This window comes from Lepidochelys kempii, chromosome 6 (assembly GCF_965140285.1).
Source record: "Lepidochelys kempii isolate rLepKem1 chromosome 6, rLepKem1.hap1, whole genome shotgun sequence".
Classification (NCBI taxonomy): domain Eukaryota; kingdom Metazoa; phylum Chordata; order Testudines; family Cheloniidae; genus Lepidochelys; species Lepidochelys kempii.
Genome location: NC_136385.1, coordinates 4,313,420 through 4,331,586, shown reverse-complemented (window position 1 = coordinate 4,331,586; position 18,167 = coordinate 4,313,420). Strand labels below are relative to the sequence as shown.

The following is an 18,167-nucleotide window of genomic DNA, read 5'->3' as shown; positions in this document are numbered from 1 at the left end:
AGACTAACCAATTTATTTGAGCATGAGCTTTCGTGAGCTACCGCTCACTTCATCGGATGCATACCGTGGAAACTGCAGCAGACATTATATACACACAGAGACCATGAAACAATACCTCCTCCCACCCCACTCTGCTGCTGGTAATAGCTTATCTAAAGTGACCACTCTCTTCACAATGTGTATGATAATCAACGTGGGCCATTTCCTGCACAAATCCAGGTTCTCTCACTCCCTCACCCCCCTCCAAAAACCACACACACAAACTCACTATCCTGCTGGTAATAGCTCATCCAAACTGACCACTCTCCCTACAATGTGCATGATAATCAAGGTGGGCCATTTCCAGCACAAATCCAGGTTTTCTCACCCCCGCCCCACCCCCATACACACAGAAACTCACTCTCCTGCTGGTAATAGCTTATCTAAAGTGATCATCAAGTTGGGCCATTTCCAGCACAAATCCAGGTTTTCTCACCCTCCGCCCCCCCCCCCCAAACTCACTCTCCTACTGGTAATAGCCCATCCAAAGTGACCACTCTCTTCACAATGTGTATAATAATCAAGGTGGGCCATTTCCTGTACAAATCGAGGTTCTCTCACCCCCTCACCTCCCTCCAAAAACCACACACACAAACTCACTCTCCTGCTGGTAATAGCTTATCCAAAGTGACCACTCTCCCTACAATGACATACACATTATAGGGAGAGTGGTCACTTTAGATAAGCTATTACCAGCAGGACAGTGGGGTGGGAGGAGGTATTGTTTCATGGTCTCTGTGTGTATATAATGTCTTCTGCAGCTTCCACGGTATGCATCCGATGAAGTGAGCTGTAGCTCATGAAAGCTCATGCTCAAATAAATTGTTTAGTCTCTAAGGTGCCACAAGTATTCCTTTTCTTTTTGCGAATACAGACTAACACGGTTGTTACTCTGAAATGTGTGTTTTTTGTAACTTAAGGTTTTGCCTAGAGAGATTCTCTATGTTTTGAATATAATTACCCTGTAAGGTATTTACCATCCTGATTTTACAGAGGTGATTCTTTTTTACTTCTATTAAAATCCTTCTTGTAAGGAAACTGAATGTTTTTTCATTGTTCTAAGATCCAAGGGTTTGGGTCTGTGGTCACCTATGCAAATTAGTGAGGATTTTTACCAAACCTTCCCCAGGAAGTGGGGTGCAAGGGTTGGGAGGATTTTGGGGGGAAAGATGTGTCCAAACTACGTTTTCTCAGAAACCCAGATAAAGTTTGGTGGTGGCAGTGGAAGTCCAGGGGCAAAGGGTAAAATAGTTTGTACCTTGGGGAAGTTTTAACCTAAACTGGTAAAAATAAGCTTAGGAGGTTTTCATGTATAAGTAGGGGCATAGCGAGCAGATCGAGGGACGTGATCGTTCCCCTCTATTCGACATTGGTGAGGCCTCATCTGGAGTACTGTGTCCAGTTTTGGGCCCCACACTTCAAGAAGGATGTGGATAAATTGGAGAGAGTCCAGCGAAGGGCAACAAAAATGATTAGGGGTCTGGAACACATGACTTATGAGGAGAGGCTGAGGGAGCTGGGATTGTTTAGCCTGCAGAAGAGAAGAATGAGGGGGGATTTGATAGCTGCTTTCAACTACCTGAAAGGGGGTTCCAAAGAGGATGGCTCTAGACTGTTCTCAATGGTAGCAGATGACAGAACGAGGAGTAATGGTCTCAAGTTGCAGTGGGGGAGGTTTAGATTGGATATTAGGAAAAACTTTTTCACTAAGAGGGTGGTGAAACACTGGAATGCGTTACCTAGGGAGGTGGTAGAATCTCCTTCCTTGGAGGTTTTTAAGGTCAGGCTTGACAAAGCCCTGGCTGGGATGATTTAACTGGGAATTGGTCCTGCTTTGAGCAGGGGGTTGGACTAGATGACCTTCTGGGGTCCCTTCCAACCCTGATATTCTATGATTCTATGCAGGTCCCCACATCTGTACCCTAGAGTTCAGAGTGGGGAAGGAACCTTAACAGTTTCAAACCCAGTTCCTTAAATTTACCATAGTTGAAGCATCATCAATACACATCTTATTGAATATGTTGAGAGGTCTTCCAGTCAATTTTGCTACCAATGTGGTAATTTTTGATTGTCAGGAATTGTATGGAGGGTGCACAGTCTCTGAAAGGTGAGGAGATATTCAGCAGTGTCATTGGATTCATCATACCATGGACATAGTCATTTCCATTTGTGTATATCTGAGGAAGCGGGGCAGCTCCTGGAGGGTTTTGTCTCTTCCGCTCAACAACAGCTAGTTCATGCTTCTGGGCCTCAATCTGGGCCTGTATTTCTCTGTCTCTTAACTCCAGGTCTCATTGTAAGTGGCTGCGTCAGCTTCCATAGTCCTTCTGTGCGCAGTTGCCTCAGCTTCTTTGATCTTCAATTGAAATTCCCGGTCCTTTGCCTTTACAGAACAAAGTAAATTACCAAATAAAATAAAATAAAATGAAACATGCAAGTCTAAGCTTCATACAGGAAAAAACCAAATACAGGTAAAGCTCACCCTCAGATATGTTCCAATAAGCCTCTTTAACAGACTAGACTTCATCCTAGTCTGCGTCCAGCAATCACTCAAACCCCTGTAGTTACTGTCCTTTGGTCCAGTTTCTTTCAGGCATCTCCTTGGGGATAAAGCCAATATTCATAACTTTGAGTACAAAAATGAAACATGCATCCAAATGGGATGAATATATCCTGTAGATCATAAGCTTTGCAGAGATATGTTACATGGCATATCTAGCATAAAACATATTCCACTTTTGTCATATTTACAACCAGAAGCATATTTCCATAAACAATTATGGAGTGCAATGTCACACTCTCTTTCACGGACTATAAGTTATAGGAACTAAATAAAATTAACACAAGAATTGGGAGGGAGCTGGCCTACTCGGAGATGCTTTATTGCAGCATCTGCAGAGATCTGCAAAAAGAAAAGGAGTACTTGTGGCAACTTACAGAGTAACAAATTTATTTGAGGATAAGCTTTTGTGAGCTAAAGCTCACTTCATTGGACGCTGTAGCTCACGAAAGTTTATGGTCAAATAAATTTGTTAGTCTCTAAGGTGTCACAAGTACTCCTTTTCTTTTTGCGCATACAGACTAACATGACTGGTACTCTGAAACCTGCAGAGATCTTGAGTGTTAACCATCAGTTTGGGGAATATCCTCCTTTTTGCAGCCTGCCCTGACCTTGGCATTTTCAGTGAGGACATCCCCAAGCACCTCCGGGTCACAGGAGGCAGAGAAGGCAGGTGGAGGATTTATGAGCATGACTCCTTGAGGAAGTAGGGGCATAGTGTTTCCGGAACACAGACCTGGAGTGAAAGAGTTGGGAAGTTTCTGAATACAGAGATTGTTGGTTGTTTCTACTGGTGTTCAGGGAAGCAGGACTTTGCATACATTCTTTGTAACCCCTCCCCCACAGATTATAGCAAAGAATATCAGTGACTTGGATTATCAATTTTTCCCCCTAATGCAATCAACATTGCAATGCCTCACAGGTTGGCACCACTTAGGAGAAGGGCCACCGACATGCCCCAGAGCAGTGATAATACCAGCCAAGCCTGCACATCTGTGGGGGATAATTTCTCCTACCATAGTAAAGAAGGGAAGAGTCATCACTGGGCCTGCCATGGATCTCCTTGGGTGGAGGTGATGATCACAATCTCCTTGTCCATCTGCAGCCATGGATCAGTGCATGGGCCCATCCGTATGGTGTCCTCACCCTTTTCTGTCAATCAAACACGACTGTCAGTCAGTACCACACCTTTGGTGTTATTGGGATATTTTCTAGGTGGTGACTTTGATATACCAGGGTCCAACCCAGACTAATCAGGAGCTGTGTCACACCTGCCTGCAACCTTGCAATGACTTGGTGAATTGTCTTCTACCTGGGCCACTCACAAACCTCCATCTAGCATGCAAATCACACTCTGATCATGTGTGTGTAACTGCTGCATGGCCAGGAATAGTTGGGTTACACTCAGGCTCTCACCACCATTAGTTTTTCTGCAGGGTGACCCCAACACACTCCCCAGTCTTTGATTTCCCTCCCAAAATGTATGTCCTGTGCTCCCCAGTCCTCTCCTGGACAATACAAGTTACACTGTCCATTATTTCTTTATCAGCACGAATATGCACACAACTCTCAGACATTTGTATTGAAACACACTGGATTAGATAAAACAATAAAACAAAGTTCATTGAACACAAAGATAGATTTTAAGTGAGTGCAAATAAGAAGGCATAGAAGACAGACATGGTTACAAGAAAAATAAAGCTAGAATGGAACTTGTGCCTAAGTTAACAAATGATGTGAAATTCAAAGCAAATGTTTCCTCACCACATGCTCTCAGCACTCTTACTGACCTAATTTCTTAGGTCAGGACACACCCCCTGCCCTATGGCTGCTTCCTGTATCCCTTCAGATGCAGTGAATCAATGGGCTGAGAGAGAGAGAGAGCAACTGATTACTTGGGATGTCTGCCCCTTCTTTTTATAGACCTATTCCCCCTTTGAGAAACATGTCCACCTTGTTACCAGAAGACAAAAACTCTGTGTAGAAGGATGTTCCCTGCTGCTTTTTCCTCACCTTTTTGGGCTTCCTTTGTTTCCCTTCCTGCTTGATGACTCTGGTTACTGTTTAGATACAAAATTAAGAGAGCACACATTTCTTTGTTTGAGACAGACCAGTTTGCAAGCCTCAGTTTGGAACATGTATTAATAACAAGATACAGTGTGATCTTATAACTTCACATACATTATCAAAATTGTATTAATATTAAGATGAGAGAATGACTATTTCTGTTGACTCATAGATTTATTTAGCATCCTACAGCTGAGCTCTGTGTAATAATATGCATGCAAGAGGGATAGTTTTGTGAACTGCAGAAGTCCGTAGCATGCTGTGGCCTCCCTCTGAGCTCCTCTGGTCACCATGTGGTCTCCATCAAGCAAAATGAGTGAACCTACCTTTCCTACCTTTGGGGAGTAACCTAGCAAGGGAAGGACATAGGATACCATGGTGATTGGCATGCTATAAAAAGCATGATAATCTGGAGTACTTTTACATGTCTTATAGGTTTTACATTCCACCAACTGGGGCTAGGACCATGAGGTGATTCTGAAACCAGGAATGACTGAGAAGATATCAGCTAAACCTGGAAATAATTAGTACATTTCACCTGTATCTAACTTTCTGTTCCTTTGATTCAAAATTTCTTGCTAAGGCTGGTTGAAAATTTTTCTTAAGAAATTTTTTTGAAGGGAAATTGAATTTTCAATTTAACTATTTTTTCTAAGAAATTATCTTTTCCCTGGAAATTATAAGCTTTCCATCAAAATAGCAAACTCCTCTCCTCCCTAAACCATGGCTTTGGGGCTCTGGTGATGTTCCAGGGCAGTTCAGCAAGAGGAGAGACCATCATGCATGCTGGTGGATATAGTCCAGACTAGGAGACTGGCCATGGAAGAGATTGGTGGTGCGCGGTATCTGAGGCACCCCCGTGGTATTTCAGAGTGACAAAATTTAAGTTTTTAGCAAAAAGATTTCGGTCTCCACAAAAAACAACAACAGAAAAACCCTTTGTGGATCAGCTCTACACAGTATCTGGCTTGCACTGAAAACAGCAGTATAAAATATACCCCTAACCTCATACTCTGTAACTCTGGTAGAAATTACATCATTGAGTAACACAGTAGAAAGAGGAGGTCAAATTAATCACCAGGGCATCAATTAACCGAGGGTAGCTTTGGTTCACTGAACGTATCATTAGGTGTTGTGTCTCTCTGAGCTCAGGGATTCCCAGTTGCTTCAGGAATCATGTCCCATAGATCACATATCTCAGTATAAAATTTCCCGAATGCTCCCATCTGGCAGTTTCTGTCGTTGGAGAAACGCCACCACATCTCTCTCTCTCTTCTCAGCAGGTAGGTGCTATCATCCTAAATCTCAGTAACACGCACACACTGAGACACCATGGGGATCAGCAGGTATAAAATTGAAGACGTCCAGCACTTAAAGCCTTAGTCACAGCTCCTACCCCTTTGGCTGAAGGAGCGACGTCCTTGGTTGGACAAAATAGGCAATTACCTAGTCACTGAAGCCAAGGCTTCCCATTATGTCTCTGGGTTTTAGTACAGTCTCAAGTAAATGCCCAAAAGCTTAATTAGCACAGTGAGCAGCTTTACCCCAAACCAACATGCCAAGCCACAGAGCTCCCCTTGCCCAAAGAGGGTAGAAAGAGTGACACTCCTTTACTCTCACCCCTTCTTTTGAGAAGGAATCATCTCTTCAGACTGATTCTCTCACAGCAGAGTCACAAATCACTGTTTTCTGTTTGGATTAGTAAACAGGAGTGTTTGTGTGGGGGGCATGATTAACCTGCATGTCATTGTATTTGCACAGTGCCTGCATTTTATGGAACACCTAGAATGACCAGATGTGAACAGCTGGCTCTGTGGACTAAGCCTTTCCCTGAGCGGGTACTGATGTCCATTAAGAAACTGATCTCCATTTATCTTCACTTACACGATTACAGAGAAGGGACAGGTTTTCCACACCATCCACCTGCTCACATCTCTGGAGCAGCCTGTTCTCTGTTCAGAGGTGATGGAAGAGGGAAATCACTCAGAGGTGACTGAGTTCATTCTCTCAGGACTGACAGATCGTCCGGAGCTGCAGGTTCCCCTGTTTGGGGTGTTCCTACTGATTTATGGTATCACCCTGGTGGGGAATGGGGGGATGATCTTGTTAATCACGATTGATCCCCGACTCCACACCCCCATGTACTTTTTCCTCAGGAATTTGTCTTTCTGTGACCTCTGCCTTTCCTCGATAATTTCCCCTAAGATGCAGATGAATTTCTTAACAGAGAGGAAAAACATTTCTTTCACTGCCTGCACTGTGCAAATGTATCTCTCTATCGTTTTTGGAGATGTTGAGTGCCTCTTGCTGGCTGTGATGGCATATGACCGTTATGTGGCCATCTGTAACCCACTGCTCTATACGGTCACCTTGTCCAGGCAGCTCTGTAAACAGCTGGTGGCTGGGGTTTACGCTGTAGGGGTGGTGGATTCAATGTTAAACACGTGTTTTACATTTCGGCTGTCATTCTGCAGCTCCAACATCATCAATAATTTCTTCTGTGACATCCCCCCACTGTTGGCGCTCTCCTGTTCTCAAACCCGCATCAATGAGATTGTGATGTTTGTTTTAACATCCTGCATTACAGTGATCAGCTTTGTGACTGTCCTCCTCTCCTATGTCTATATCACCTCCACCATCCTGCAGATCCACTCTGCTGAGGGCCGACACAAAGCCTTCTCCACCTGCACTTTCCACTTGACCGCTGTGGTCCTGTTTTATGGCACCCTCCTCTTCATGTATTTACGTCCCACCTCCAGCTATTCCATGGATATAGACAAAGTGGCCTCAGTGTTTTACACACTGGTGATCCCCATGTTGAACCCCCTCATCTACAGCCTGAGGAACACAGAGGTGAAGGACGCCCTGAGGAAAGCAATGAATAAACTACTAACCAATTCTTGAATCTGTTTCATTCAGTACTGGTTTAGTGGTGGGGAGTGGAATCAGGTGAATTTAATTCCCAGTCCATTAGAAAATAATTTCGGAGAGCCCGTGGTAGTTTTGTTCATTATTATATTGTTATTATTATTAATTTGTTTGTATTGCAAAAAGGTCTGTAGGCCCCAACTGAAATCAGTGGACAAAACATGGGAAGCATCACAGGAAATGCAGGAAACCCAAGTGCATAGTGTGCCGGGTTCGGTCACAGAGACCCTCATTGGAATTGTAACCTCATGTGCTGAAATGACCTCTGAGCCCATTTTCCCTTCTAGCCTGGGCCTCCAGAACTCTGTCTTGTTGCGCCAGATACACGAGCCAGCTGCAACACAGACCTAGGCTCTGAGTGATGCCCCCAAAGCTGCAGATCTAGACTGAAACCAGCTCAGCACGACACCTGTCTCCAGTACACAGATACCTAGCTCCCAATGGGATCTAAACCCCCAAATAAATCTGCTTTACTCTTTATAGAGCATGTACATGATAAAATGATAAATGCTTGCCCTGTATATTACTGCAAGAGAGATATGTACAGCTGTTTGCCCCGCCCAGAATCCCGTCCGCCCACGGTAACAATTACTTACACTAAGTTTATAAACCAAAGTGATTTTATTAAGTATAAAAAGTAGGATTTAAGTGTTTTTAAGTAATAACAGACAGAACAAAGCAAAATAAAACAAAACACTCAAGGCTAAGCTTAATACACTCAGAAATCAGCTGCAAATGTTCCAGTTTTTCTGAGGATTGAGGACTGTTGCCTGCATGCAGTGAAAGGTTTGAATAAGCCAGATGAACACCATTTCCTCCCTATCATCCTTCTTTATTAATTTATTCAAATTGACCACAAATGGTATATATCACCACACATTTATTTCTTGCCATAAGTCATTTCATTTCTTTCTTTCAGTCCTTCCAGGAGCAACTGTAATATTTTATAATAAAGTTATAGGTAAATAAACACTCGTCTTTCTCATGTTCTGTCCTGCTTTCTAGAAGAATCAAAAAGCTGTGGAAAGAGGTGCAGCCAGTTAAAATGGATCTCAGCATCTGCTCTGCTGCTGAGGTAACATCCTTGGCTTTCCCTGTGGTGCTGTTTCCGTGCATGGCATGTTGGTTCCATTCGCTGAACAGGGTGTGGGAAAAAAGGATCTGTGACCTAAAGCTGAAAACAATCGTATCCCATTTCAAGACCCATCATCTTTCTGGGCTCATGGATCTTGACCGCCTCCCTGGATTGGAACTGGTGAGGCAAAGGGGAAAGGCACCTTGTCTCAGCCTCAAAACCTTCCACCATTCCCTTTCCCCAAAACTGTCTTTCTTAAAATTCTTACGCTTTATCCCCCACCCACATTGCTCAGCAATTATCTCACTGCTTCAATTCTGCATCTCATCAGAGTGAGGAGAGAGACTTTTTTAAATGTGATATCACTGAAAAGGTGGTACTGACCTGTGGGGCAATTTAAGTGATTTGTCCGCTTTGTGACAGAGCGTAAGAATGTACCCAGGTCTGCTGAGTCCAAGTCCAGCAGACCATCTGCCCTCCATGGATCAGGGACAGATGGATGAAATTATTCCTTTCCTATACAAAAGAATCTGCTATCCTGTGACCCTAACTCTTTAAATAAATACACATCGGGTCAGATTTAATACCCCAAACCAAAACTCATGCGTGTCCCATTATAAGAACATAAGAACATTAAGAATGGCCAAACTGAGTTAGACCAAAGGTCCATCCAGCCCAGTATCCTGTCTACCAACAGTGGCCAATGCCAGGTGCCCCAGAGGGACTGAACCTAAGAGGCTATGATCAAGTGATCACTTTCCTGCCATCTATCTCCACCCTCTGACAAACAGAGGCTAGCGACACCATTCCTTACCCATCCTGGCTAATAGCCATTAATGGATTTAACCTCCATGAATTTATCCAGATCTCTTTTAAACCCTGTTATAGCCCTCGCCTTCACAACCTCCTCAGGCAAGGAGTTCCACAGGTTGACTGTGCGCTGTGTGAAGAAGAACTTCCTTTTATTTCTTTTAAACCTGCTGCCCATTAATTTCATTTGGTGGCCCTAGTTCTTATGTTATGGGAACAAGTAAATAACTTTTCCTTATTCACTTTCTCCACACCACTCATGAATTTATAGACCTCTATCATATCCCCCCTTAGTCTCCTCCTTTCCGAGCTGAAAAGTTCTAGCTCCTTTAATCTCTCCTCATATGGGACCTGTTCCAAACCCCTTATCATTTTAGTTGCCCTTCTTTTAACATTTTCTAATGCTAGTGTATCTTTTTTGATATGAGGAGACCACATCTGTACACAGTATTCAAGATGTGGGCATACAATGGACTTATATAAATGCAAAAAGATATTCTCCATCTTATTATCTATCCCTTTTTAATGATTCCTAATATCCTGTTTGCTTTTTTGACTCCCGCTGCACACTGTGTGGACGTCTTTAGAGAACTCTCCACGATGACTCTGAGATCTTTTTCCTGATTAGCTGTAGCTAAATTAGCCCCCATCATATTGTATGTATAGTTGGGTTTATTTTTTTTTTCCAATGTGCATTACTTCACATTTATCCACATTACAGTTCATTTGCCATTTTGTTGCCCAAGTTCTGTGAATTCTTTTTGAAGTTCTTCACAGTCTGTTTTCGGCTTAGCTAACTTGAGCAGTTTAGTATCATCTGCAAACTTTGCCACCTCACTGTTTATGCCTTTCTCCAGATCTTTTATGAATAAGATGAATAGAGCTGGTCCTCAGAAGGACCCTGGGAGAACACCACCAGTTACCCCTCTCCATTTTGAAAATTTATTCCTACCCTTTGTTACCTGTCTTTTAACCAGTTCTCAATCCATGAAAGGATCTTTTCTCCTATCCCATGACAACTTAATTATCCCTTACATCTGTTTTGTAATCATCTCTGTTGCTATAGGACATTTTATCTCATTGGCTTAGCCAGTCCCCTTGTTGTTCTGCAGTTCCTCACTGGTGACTCTTTACCAGGTTAATCAAGAGATTCACTGAGCAAGAACCTCAGGACAGAGATGACTATGAAAATGTAGGAGATGAGGATAATGAGGATGGAGATGATTTCCACGGAGCTGCCATAGTTATAGAGAAGGAGTTGATTGAGAGAAGTGTCAGAGCACAGTAACTTGAGGAGCTGCCAGGGTTCCCTCCCCACTCTGAACTCAAGGGTACAGATGTGGGGACCCGCATGAAAGACCCCCAAAGCTTATTTTTACCAGCTTAGGTTAAAACTTCCCCAAGGCACAAATTCTCCCTTGTACCTTGGATTAGGTAAACGCTGCCACCACCAAGTGATTCAACAAACATTTAGGGAGGGCCACTTGGAGCCCTATCTTTCCCCTAATATCCCCCAAGCCCTACACCCCCTTTCCTGGGGAGGCTTGAGAATAAACAAGATGACCACAGACAACCTTGGGTTTTTTAGGACACTAAAAAAAAACCAAAAAACAATCAGATTCTTAAAAAAAAAACCAGAACTTTATTGGAAAGAAAAAAGGTAAAAGAAGCACCTCCATAAAATTAGAATGGAAGATAATTTCATAGAGCAATCAGATTCAAAACACAGAGGATTTTCCTCTAGGCAAAACCTTAAAGTTACAAAAAGTAAAAAAAAAAAAAAAACATAACCAGGAATACATCTTCCTCTCAACACAGAGACAATCACAAGCCAAAATTAAAGATAATCTAATGCATCCCCTTGCTAGTGCTTACTAATTCTATTGGAGTTGAACTGCTTGCTTTCTTGATCTGACTCCGTCAAGAACTACACGGAACAGACAGAACAAATCCTCCCCTCACCTGCCCCCCCACCAGATTGGAAAGTATCTTGTCCCCTTATTGGTCATTTTGGTCAGGTGCCAGCCACATAACTTGAGCTTCTTAACCCTTTACAGGTAAGAGGATTTTGTGCCTCTGGCCAGGAGGGATTTTATAGTACTGTATACAGAAAGGTCGTTACCCTTCCCTTTATATTTATGACAGGAGCTGAGGTGGGTCTTCCCACCCCCTTTCCTCCCTGTGACTGGGGGGTGTTAACAGGCCACTTGCACCTTGAATTATCCTTGTGTGTATTAAAATCTTCAAACCCAAACTTTGAAATGTTGAATCAAATTGTTTTACATTTCTGTTTTTACCAGTTCTAGTTCCAAGGTGCCTAATTCTGCACTGCTGAGCATTTTCTGCTGTCACGAACAACTGTGCCATATGAGGTGCTGATTCAAACTCTGCTGAAGTAAATACGAATCTTTCCACTGACTTCAGTGGGCTTTGGATCAGGGCCTTATGATGCAAAGGTGTACAAGACTATACAGGCTGCAAGGCAATGGAAAATCAGTCACATTGAGAGAGGGATGGGCGACGGAATGGATCCCTTAATGATTACCTGTTCTGTACATTCCCACTGAAGCACCTGGCATTGGCCACTGTCAGAAGACAGAATACTGGGCTAGATGGACCACTGGTCTTACCCAATATGGTCATCCTTATATTTATTCTGTTCTTATGGGATTTTGCAGGAAGAAGCTTCAGAGCTGATCCTTTTTTGCCGAGAAAACATAAGAATGTTCACTCAAAACATTCTGTACAAGTTTAAAACAAAACATCATTCATTCATTTTCAAAAAGAGAAGATTTGAGGGAAAACATATCAGCACTCTTTAAACATGACTGTTTTTCCCCACTCAGCTGTGTGAATACTAAATCCCAAGTTGGTTTGCATCAGCATATAATTCGTTACATTTCAACTGAATAAAATACCAAAAAAAAATTAATTGATTTACTCAAACAAGAAAAAATCAACCCAAAATTAGAAAGGGTAGAAGATGTTAGAAGAAAATAAAAGCTGATGGGCAGAGAGATAGAACTCCAGTTTGTTAGACCTATATCAAACAGGAACACATTTGCATCCTGCCTCCAAAGCATTTCCATCAGCATCCAGTTGCTATCAGCATCAGAGTTTATCCTGCTTCTTCTGGAGCACTGGGGTTCCTAATCCCTGAGGCATGATTGTGACAGGCGTTCCCAGGGTGGAACCTGGAACTGGGGCACCGCTAAGCTCTCTGTCTTACCAACCCGAGCTCCCTTCCATATTGTAATAATGCAACAGGTCTTGCACCGACACAAACACTCACAGGGAGGGACACACCCAGCTGAATTACATGAATGCTTTTGCCAGTTGCTATGAACCAACAATAGGCTTCAGTCAGTTCCCTCTTGCTCCCCAGCCTAGGACCCCAGCCCTGTATTGTCCTGCCCTGGTCAGAAGCCTGACCAGTGTAAGTTATTACCCCATCCACCCTCCCTCAATGTGGAGAGGACAATGCACCAGCAGATTTCCCTTTCCACTTCAAACAACACACTGTTTTAGGTAAAAAAAAAAACCATAAAACAGGTTTATTAACTACCAAAAGACAGATTTGAAATGATTATAAGTAATAAGGTACAGATCAAAGTAGATTGCCTAAGAAATAAAACAAAATCACATTCTAAGTTCAAAAATCTAGACAGGATTTGAATCAAGAAGTGTCTCACCGTGATGGTACAAACAGCTCACCAGTCTTCCACACACCAGCTGGAATTCCTCCTTTCCTGCCTGGGGCTACTTCCCCAGTCAAAGTCTTTGTCCTTTAGCCATCTTTCCAGGTGTTCAGTTGTGGGGGGAGTGAAGCAAAGTGATGATGTCACGTCCCCCTTTTATAGCTTCTGAAGTGTGGAGGAACTTCATTGTCCCAAACAAAGCCCCCAGCACAGTTAGTGGAAAAGTACAGGCACAAGATGGAGACCAGTGTCATATGAGCTGATCACATGCTCTTGCCTGCTTTGATGGCTCATAGCAGGGGCCATTACCCATATTCTGGCGAGAACGTCCACAAAATATCTATCGGGTCAGGATAACCTTCTTCTCATTGCCCATCCCTCTCGCAATGTGATAACTTGTTTTTAGAAAGTTTCTTCCTAACACCCACTGGTTAGAGGTTGGTTTCTGCTCTAATGAATATGCTTTATATCTGTCCCTGAAAGCTTATGCCCAAATAAATTTGTTAGTTTCGAAGGTGCCACAAATACTCCTCGTAATTTTTTTAACCTTTATTATAAATCTGGATATTGTTTTACCCATAAAGTACCCCTTCCTGTTCAAAATTGTGCCTCAATGATATCTTATGATACTAAGTTCCACAGGGAAATATATCAGAGCTGAGTCTCACATGATCTAGTGCAATAGGAGCACTGGAAAAGTTCCTTCCATTTCCAGAGAGAGTAATGATTTGAGAGATAGTCTTTATCATTTAATTGGGATATTACTGCTTAAACTGATAACACTGATTCAACCAAAAGGAACATTTTAAGTCAACCACTGTATCTTATTCTGGAAATGATCACACTTAAATGAAAGGGAGTTAAGAGCAGAGAGCAAATTTGGGTCCAAAAAGTGAAGTGATTAAGTATTCATTTAATAGCTATTCATTATTGTGATCATGGAGAGAAACCAGAGAGGGGAAATTTCTTTTTTACCATTTTAATATCACAAATTATAAGTATTAAGACAAGACAGTTCAAATACCATGTTATATTTCATTATATACAAATCATACAAAAACCAGATATTAGGACATTACAAAAAGTTTAGCACCATCCAAGATAGGCATCCAATCCTCCCCTATTTAAATTCTATGGGAGCTTTGCTACTGACTTAAATGGGATTAAGATCAGACCCTCTAACAGAAATATTTTGATGTACAATAACGGCAGGAACCTTTCCCGAGAAGAACCATCTTACAACACAGAACTGCAAGATAATAACAAATACCAATATTAATACATTAATGTGTTGCTACAAAAATTGTAAGAATTTATTTCGACATTTTGTTGGTATCAGTTTTTTCATTCTCCACATGCATAAACATTGGATATGACCTCAAATTTTGTACACTTATTTGACAAATTAAACCAATATGTTAAACATATAACTATTTGTAGGTTTCTTTGAAACACAAAAATATCATTAGGTACCATCAGAAATGCTAATATAAGTGTTCACTCGATAACAAGATAAAAAGGACAGAAGAAGTGATTCCAAAGGGTAAATTAATCCATGAGTCATTTCTCTAGTAACTATGAATAATGATGACGGTATATTTAGTTTTTAATTGCCTATCAATATGAATTGTTTGATCCAGGCTATATGGTCTTGTGAGCTCAAGGATTACATCTTTGAACTCCACAGCATGGAATGTCTTCAGTGTTGCAAGTCCAATACTACTAAGACATAACACTGCAATGCAATGACTTTGTTGTTGCCAGCAGTGAGGGATTACCGCGTGAGTCATGCCTAGGGGCCCAAGCCAGTTTAGGGCCCCTGGAAAAGTCTGCCCCCACGATCGCCCCAGGGCTGGAGGAGCTCTCACTACTTGTGGTGGCCCTGAGGCTGTGGTTGGGGCAGAGAGCTTCTCAGGTCTTGGGGCTGAAGCAGAAAGGAGCCAGCAGGGGGCAGAGCCATGGAGGAAGGGGCAGAATAGGGCGGGGACATGGGAAGGGCCTCAGGCAAAAGGAGCAGAATGGGATGGGACCATGGGTGGGACTTTAGGAGGAAGGGGTGGGGCAGAGCCATTGTTTTTGGTGCTGGGGCCTCCCCCACTTGCTCTGGCTTAGGGCCCCGGGAGACCTTAATCTATTTCTGGTTGCCAGCACAGATTGTACTATGCCTTAAGCCTGTTGTCACTGTTTGAATGTCACGACTCTCCCCAAACTTAAGAATCTTTGTGCCAGCAATAAAGTTCCTCCGTGCCGTGGCTAGACCAGGACTGTCAGGCACGGGCTTACTCTGCACGGCCTGGGCCAGATCCTCAGCTGGTGTCAATCAGTGTAGCTCCATTCTCTGGCCCTTTGGTGCACTGCAATTTGGCCACAGATTACAAGGTAGGAAATTTCCTAGGCAGCGCCTATGTTATTAGCGAAAAGTGGCGCCCGTCTTCGTGCAGACAATCCCAGTGATGCTGATAACTGACACAATCAAGGTCAAAACAGCAGACTGGACTTCTACATAGAGTGCTTCCGCCGACGTGCACGGGCTGAAATTGTGGAAAAGCAGCATCACTTGCCCCATAACCTCAGCCGTGCAGAACACAATGCCATCCACAGCCTCAGAAACAACTCTGACATCATAATCAAAAAGGCTGACAAAGGAGGTGCTGTTGTCATCATGAATAGATCGGAATATGAACAAGAGGCTGCTCGGCAGCTCTCCAACACGAGTTTCTACAAGCCATTACCCTATGATCCCACTGAGAGTTACCAAAAGCAACTACAGCATTTGCTCAAGAAACTTCCTGAAAAAGCACAAGATCAAATCCGCACAGACACACCCCTGGAACCCCGACCTGGGATATTCTATCTACTACCCAAGATCCATAAACCTGGAAATCCTGGGCGCCCCATCATCTCAGGCATTGGCACCCTGACAGCAGGATTGTCTGGCTATGTGGACTCCCTCCTCAGGCCCTACGCTACTAGCACTCCCAGCTACCTTTGAGACACCACTGACTTCCTAAGGAAACTTCAATCCATCGGTGATCTTCCTGATAACACCATCCTGGCCACTATGGATGTAGAAGCCCTCTACACCAACATTCCACACAAAGATGGACTACAAGCCGTCAGGAACATTATCCCCAATAATGTCACGGCTAACCTGGTGGCTGAACTTTGTGACTTTGTCCTTACCCATAACTATTTCACATTTGGGGACAATGTATACCTTCAGATCAGCGGCACTGCTATGGGTACCCGCATGGCCCCACAGTATGCCAACATTTTTATGGCTGATTTAGAACAACGCTTCCTCAGCTCTCGTCCCCTAGAGCCACTACTCTACTTGCGCTATATTGATGACATCTTCATCATCTGGACCCATGGAAAAGAAGCCCTTGAGGAATTCCACCATGATTTCAACAATTTCCATCCCGCCACCAAACTCAGCCTGCTCCAGTCCACAGAAGAGATCCACTTCCTGGACACTATAGTGCTAATAAACAATGGTCACATAAACACCACCCTATACCGGAAACCTACTGACCGCTATTCCTACCTGCATGCCTCCAGCTTTCACCCTGACCACACCACACGATCCATCGTCTACAGCCAAGCTCTGCGATACAACCGCATTTGCTCCATCCCCTCAGACAGAGACAAACACCTACAAGATCTCTGTCAAGCTTTCTTACAACTACAATACCCACCTGCAGAAGTAAAGAAACAGATTGATAGAGCCAGAAGAGTTCCCAGAAGTTACCTACTACAGGACAGGCCTAACAAAGAAAATAACAGAACGCCACTAGCCGTCACCTTCAGCCCCCAACTAAAACCCCTCCAACGCATTATTAAGGATCTACAACCTATCCTAAAGGATGACCCAACACTCTCACAAATCTTGGGAGACAGGCCAGTCCTTGCCTACAGACAGCCCCGCAACCTGAAGCAAATACTCACCAACAACCACATACCACACAACAGAACCACTAACCCAGGAACTTATCCTTGCAACAAAGCCCGTTGCCAATTGTGCCCACATATCTATTCAGGGGACACCATCACAGGGCCTAATAACATCAGCCACACTATCAGAGGCTCGTATACCTGCACATCCACCAATGTGATATATGCCATCATGTGCCAGCAATGCCCCTCTGCCATGTACATTGGTCAAACTGGACAGTCTCTACGTAAAAGAATAAATGGACACAAATCAGATGTCAAGAATTATAACATTCATAAACCAGTCGGAGAACACTTCAATCTCTCTGGTCACGCAATCACAGACATGAAGGTCGCTATCTTAAAACAAAAAAACTTCAAATCCAGACTCCAGCGAGAAACTGCTGAATTCATTTGCAAATTGGATACTATTAATTTAGGCTTAAATAGAGACTGGGAGTGGCTAAGTCATTATGCAAGGTAGCCTATTTCCTCTTGTTTTTTCTTACCCCCCCCCCCCCCCCCGCGATGTTCTGGTTTAACTTGGATTTAAACTTGGAGAGTGGTCAGTTTGGATGAGCTATTACCAGCAGGAGAGTGAGTTTGTGTGTGTATGGGGGTGGGGGGGATGTGAGAAAACCTGGATTTGTGCTGGAAATGGCCCACCTTAATTATGCACATTGTAGGGAGAATGGTCACTTTGGATGAGCTATTACAGCAGGATAGTGAGTTTGTGTGTGTGGTTTTTGGGAGGGGGGTGAGGGGGTGAGAGAACCTGGATTTGTGCAGGAAATGGCCCTACTTGATTATCATGCACATTGTGTAAAGAGTTGTCACTTTGGATGGGCTATCACCAGCAGGAGAGTGAATTTGTGTGGGGGGGTGGAGAGTGAGAAAACCTGGATTTGTGCTGGAAATGGCCCACCTGATGATCACTTTAGATAAGCTATTACCAGCTGGACAATGGGGTGGGAGGAGGTATTTTTTCATATTCTCTGTGTATATATAAAGTCTGCTGCAGTTTCCACGACATGCATCTGATGAAGTGAGCTGTAGC

At 43.3% G+C, this 18,167-nt stretch overlaps 1 protein-coding gene across 1 annotated transcript; it reads left to right on the top strand.

The window, feature by feature from the left end:
- Positions 1-6,631: 6,631 nt before the first annotated feature.
- Positions 6,632-7,570, top strand: LOC140913745 (olfactory receptor 5W2). The gene has a single exon (XM_073350544.1). The coding sequence runs from the start codon at positions 6,632-6,634 to the stop codon at positions 7,568-7,570; it is 939 nt and encodes a 312-aa protein (XP_073206645.1).
- The last annotated feature ends 10,597 nt before the right edge of the window (positions 7,571-18,167 follow it).

Coding starts and splice junctions, on each gene's coding strand:
- LOC140913745 (XM_073350544.1), top strand. CDS start 6,632: ATGGAAGAGGGAAATCACTCAGAGGTGACTGAGTTCATTCTCTCAGGA.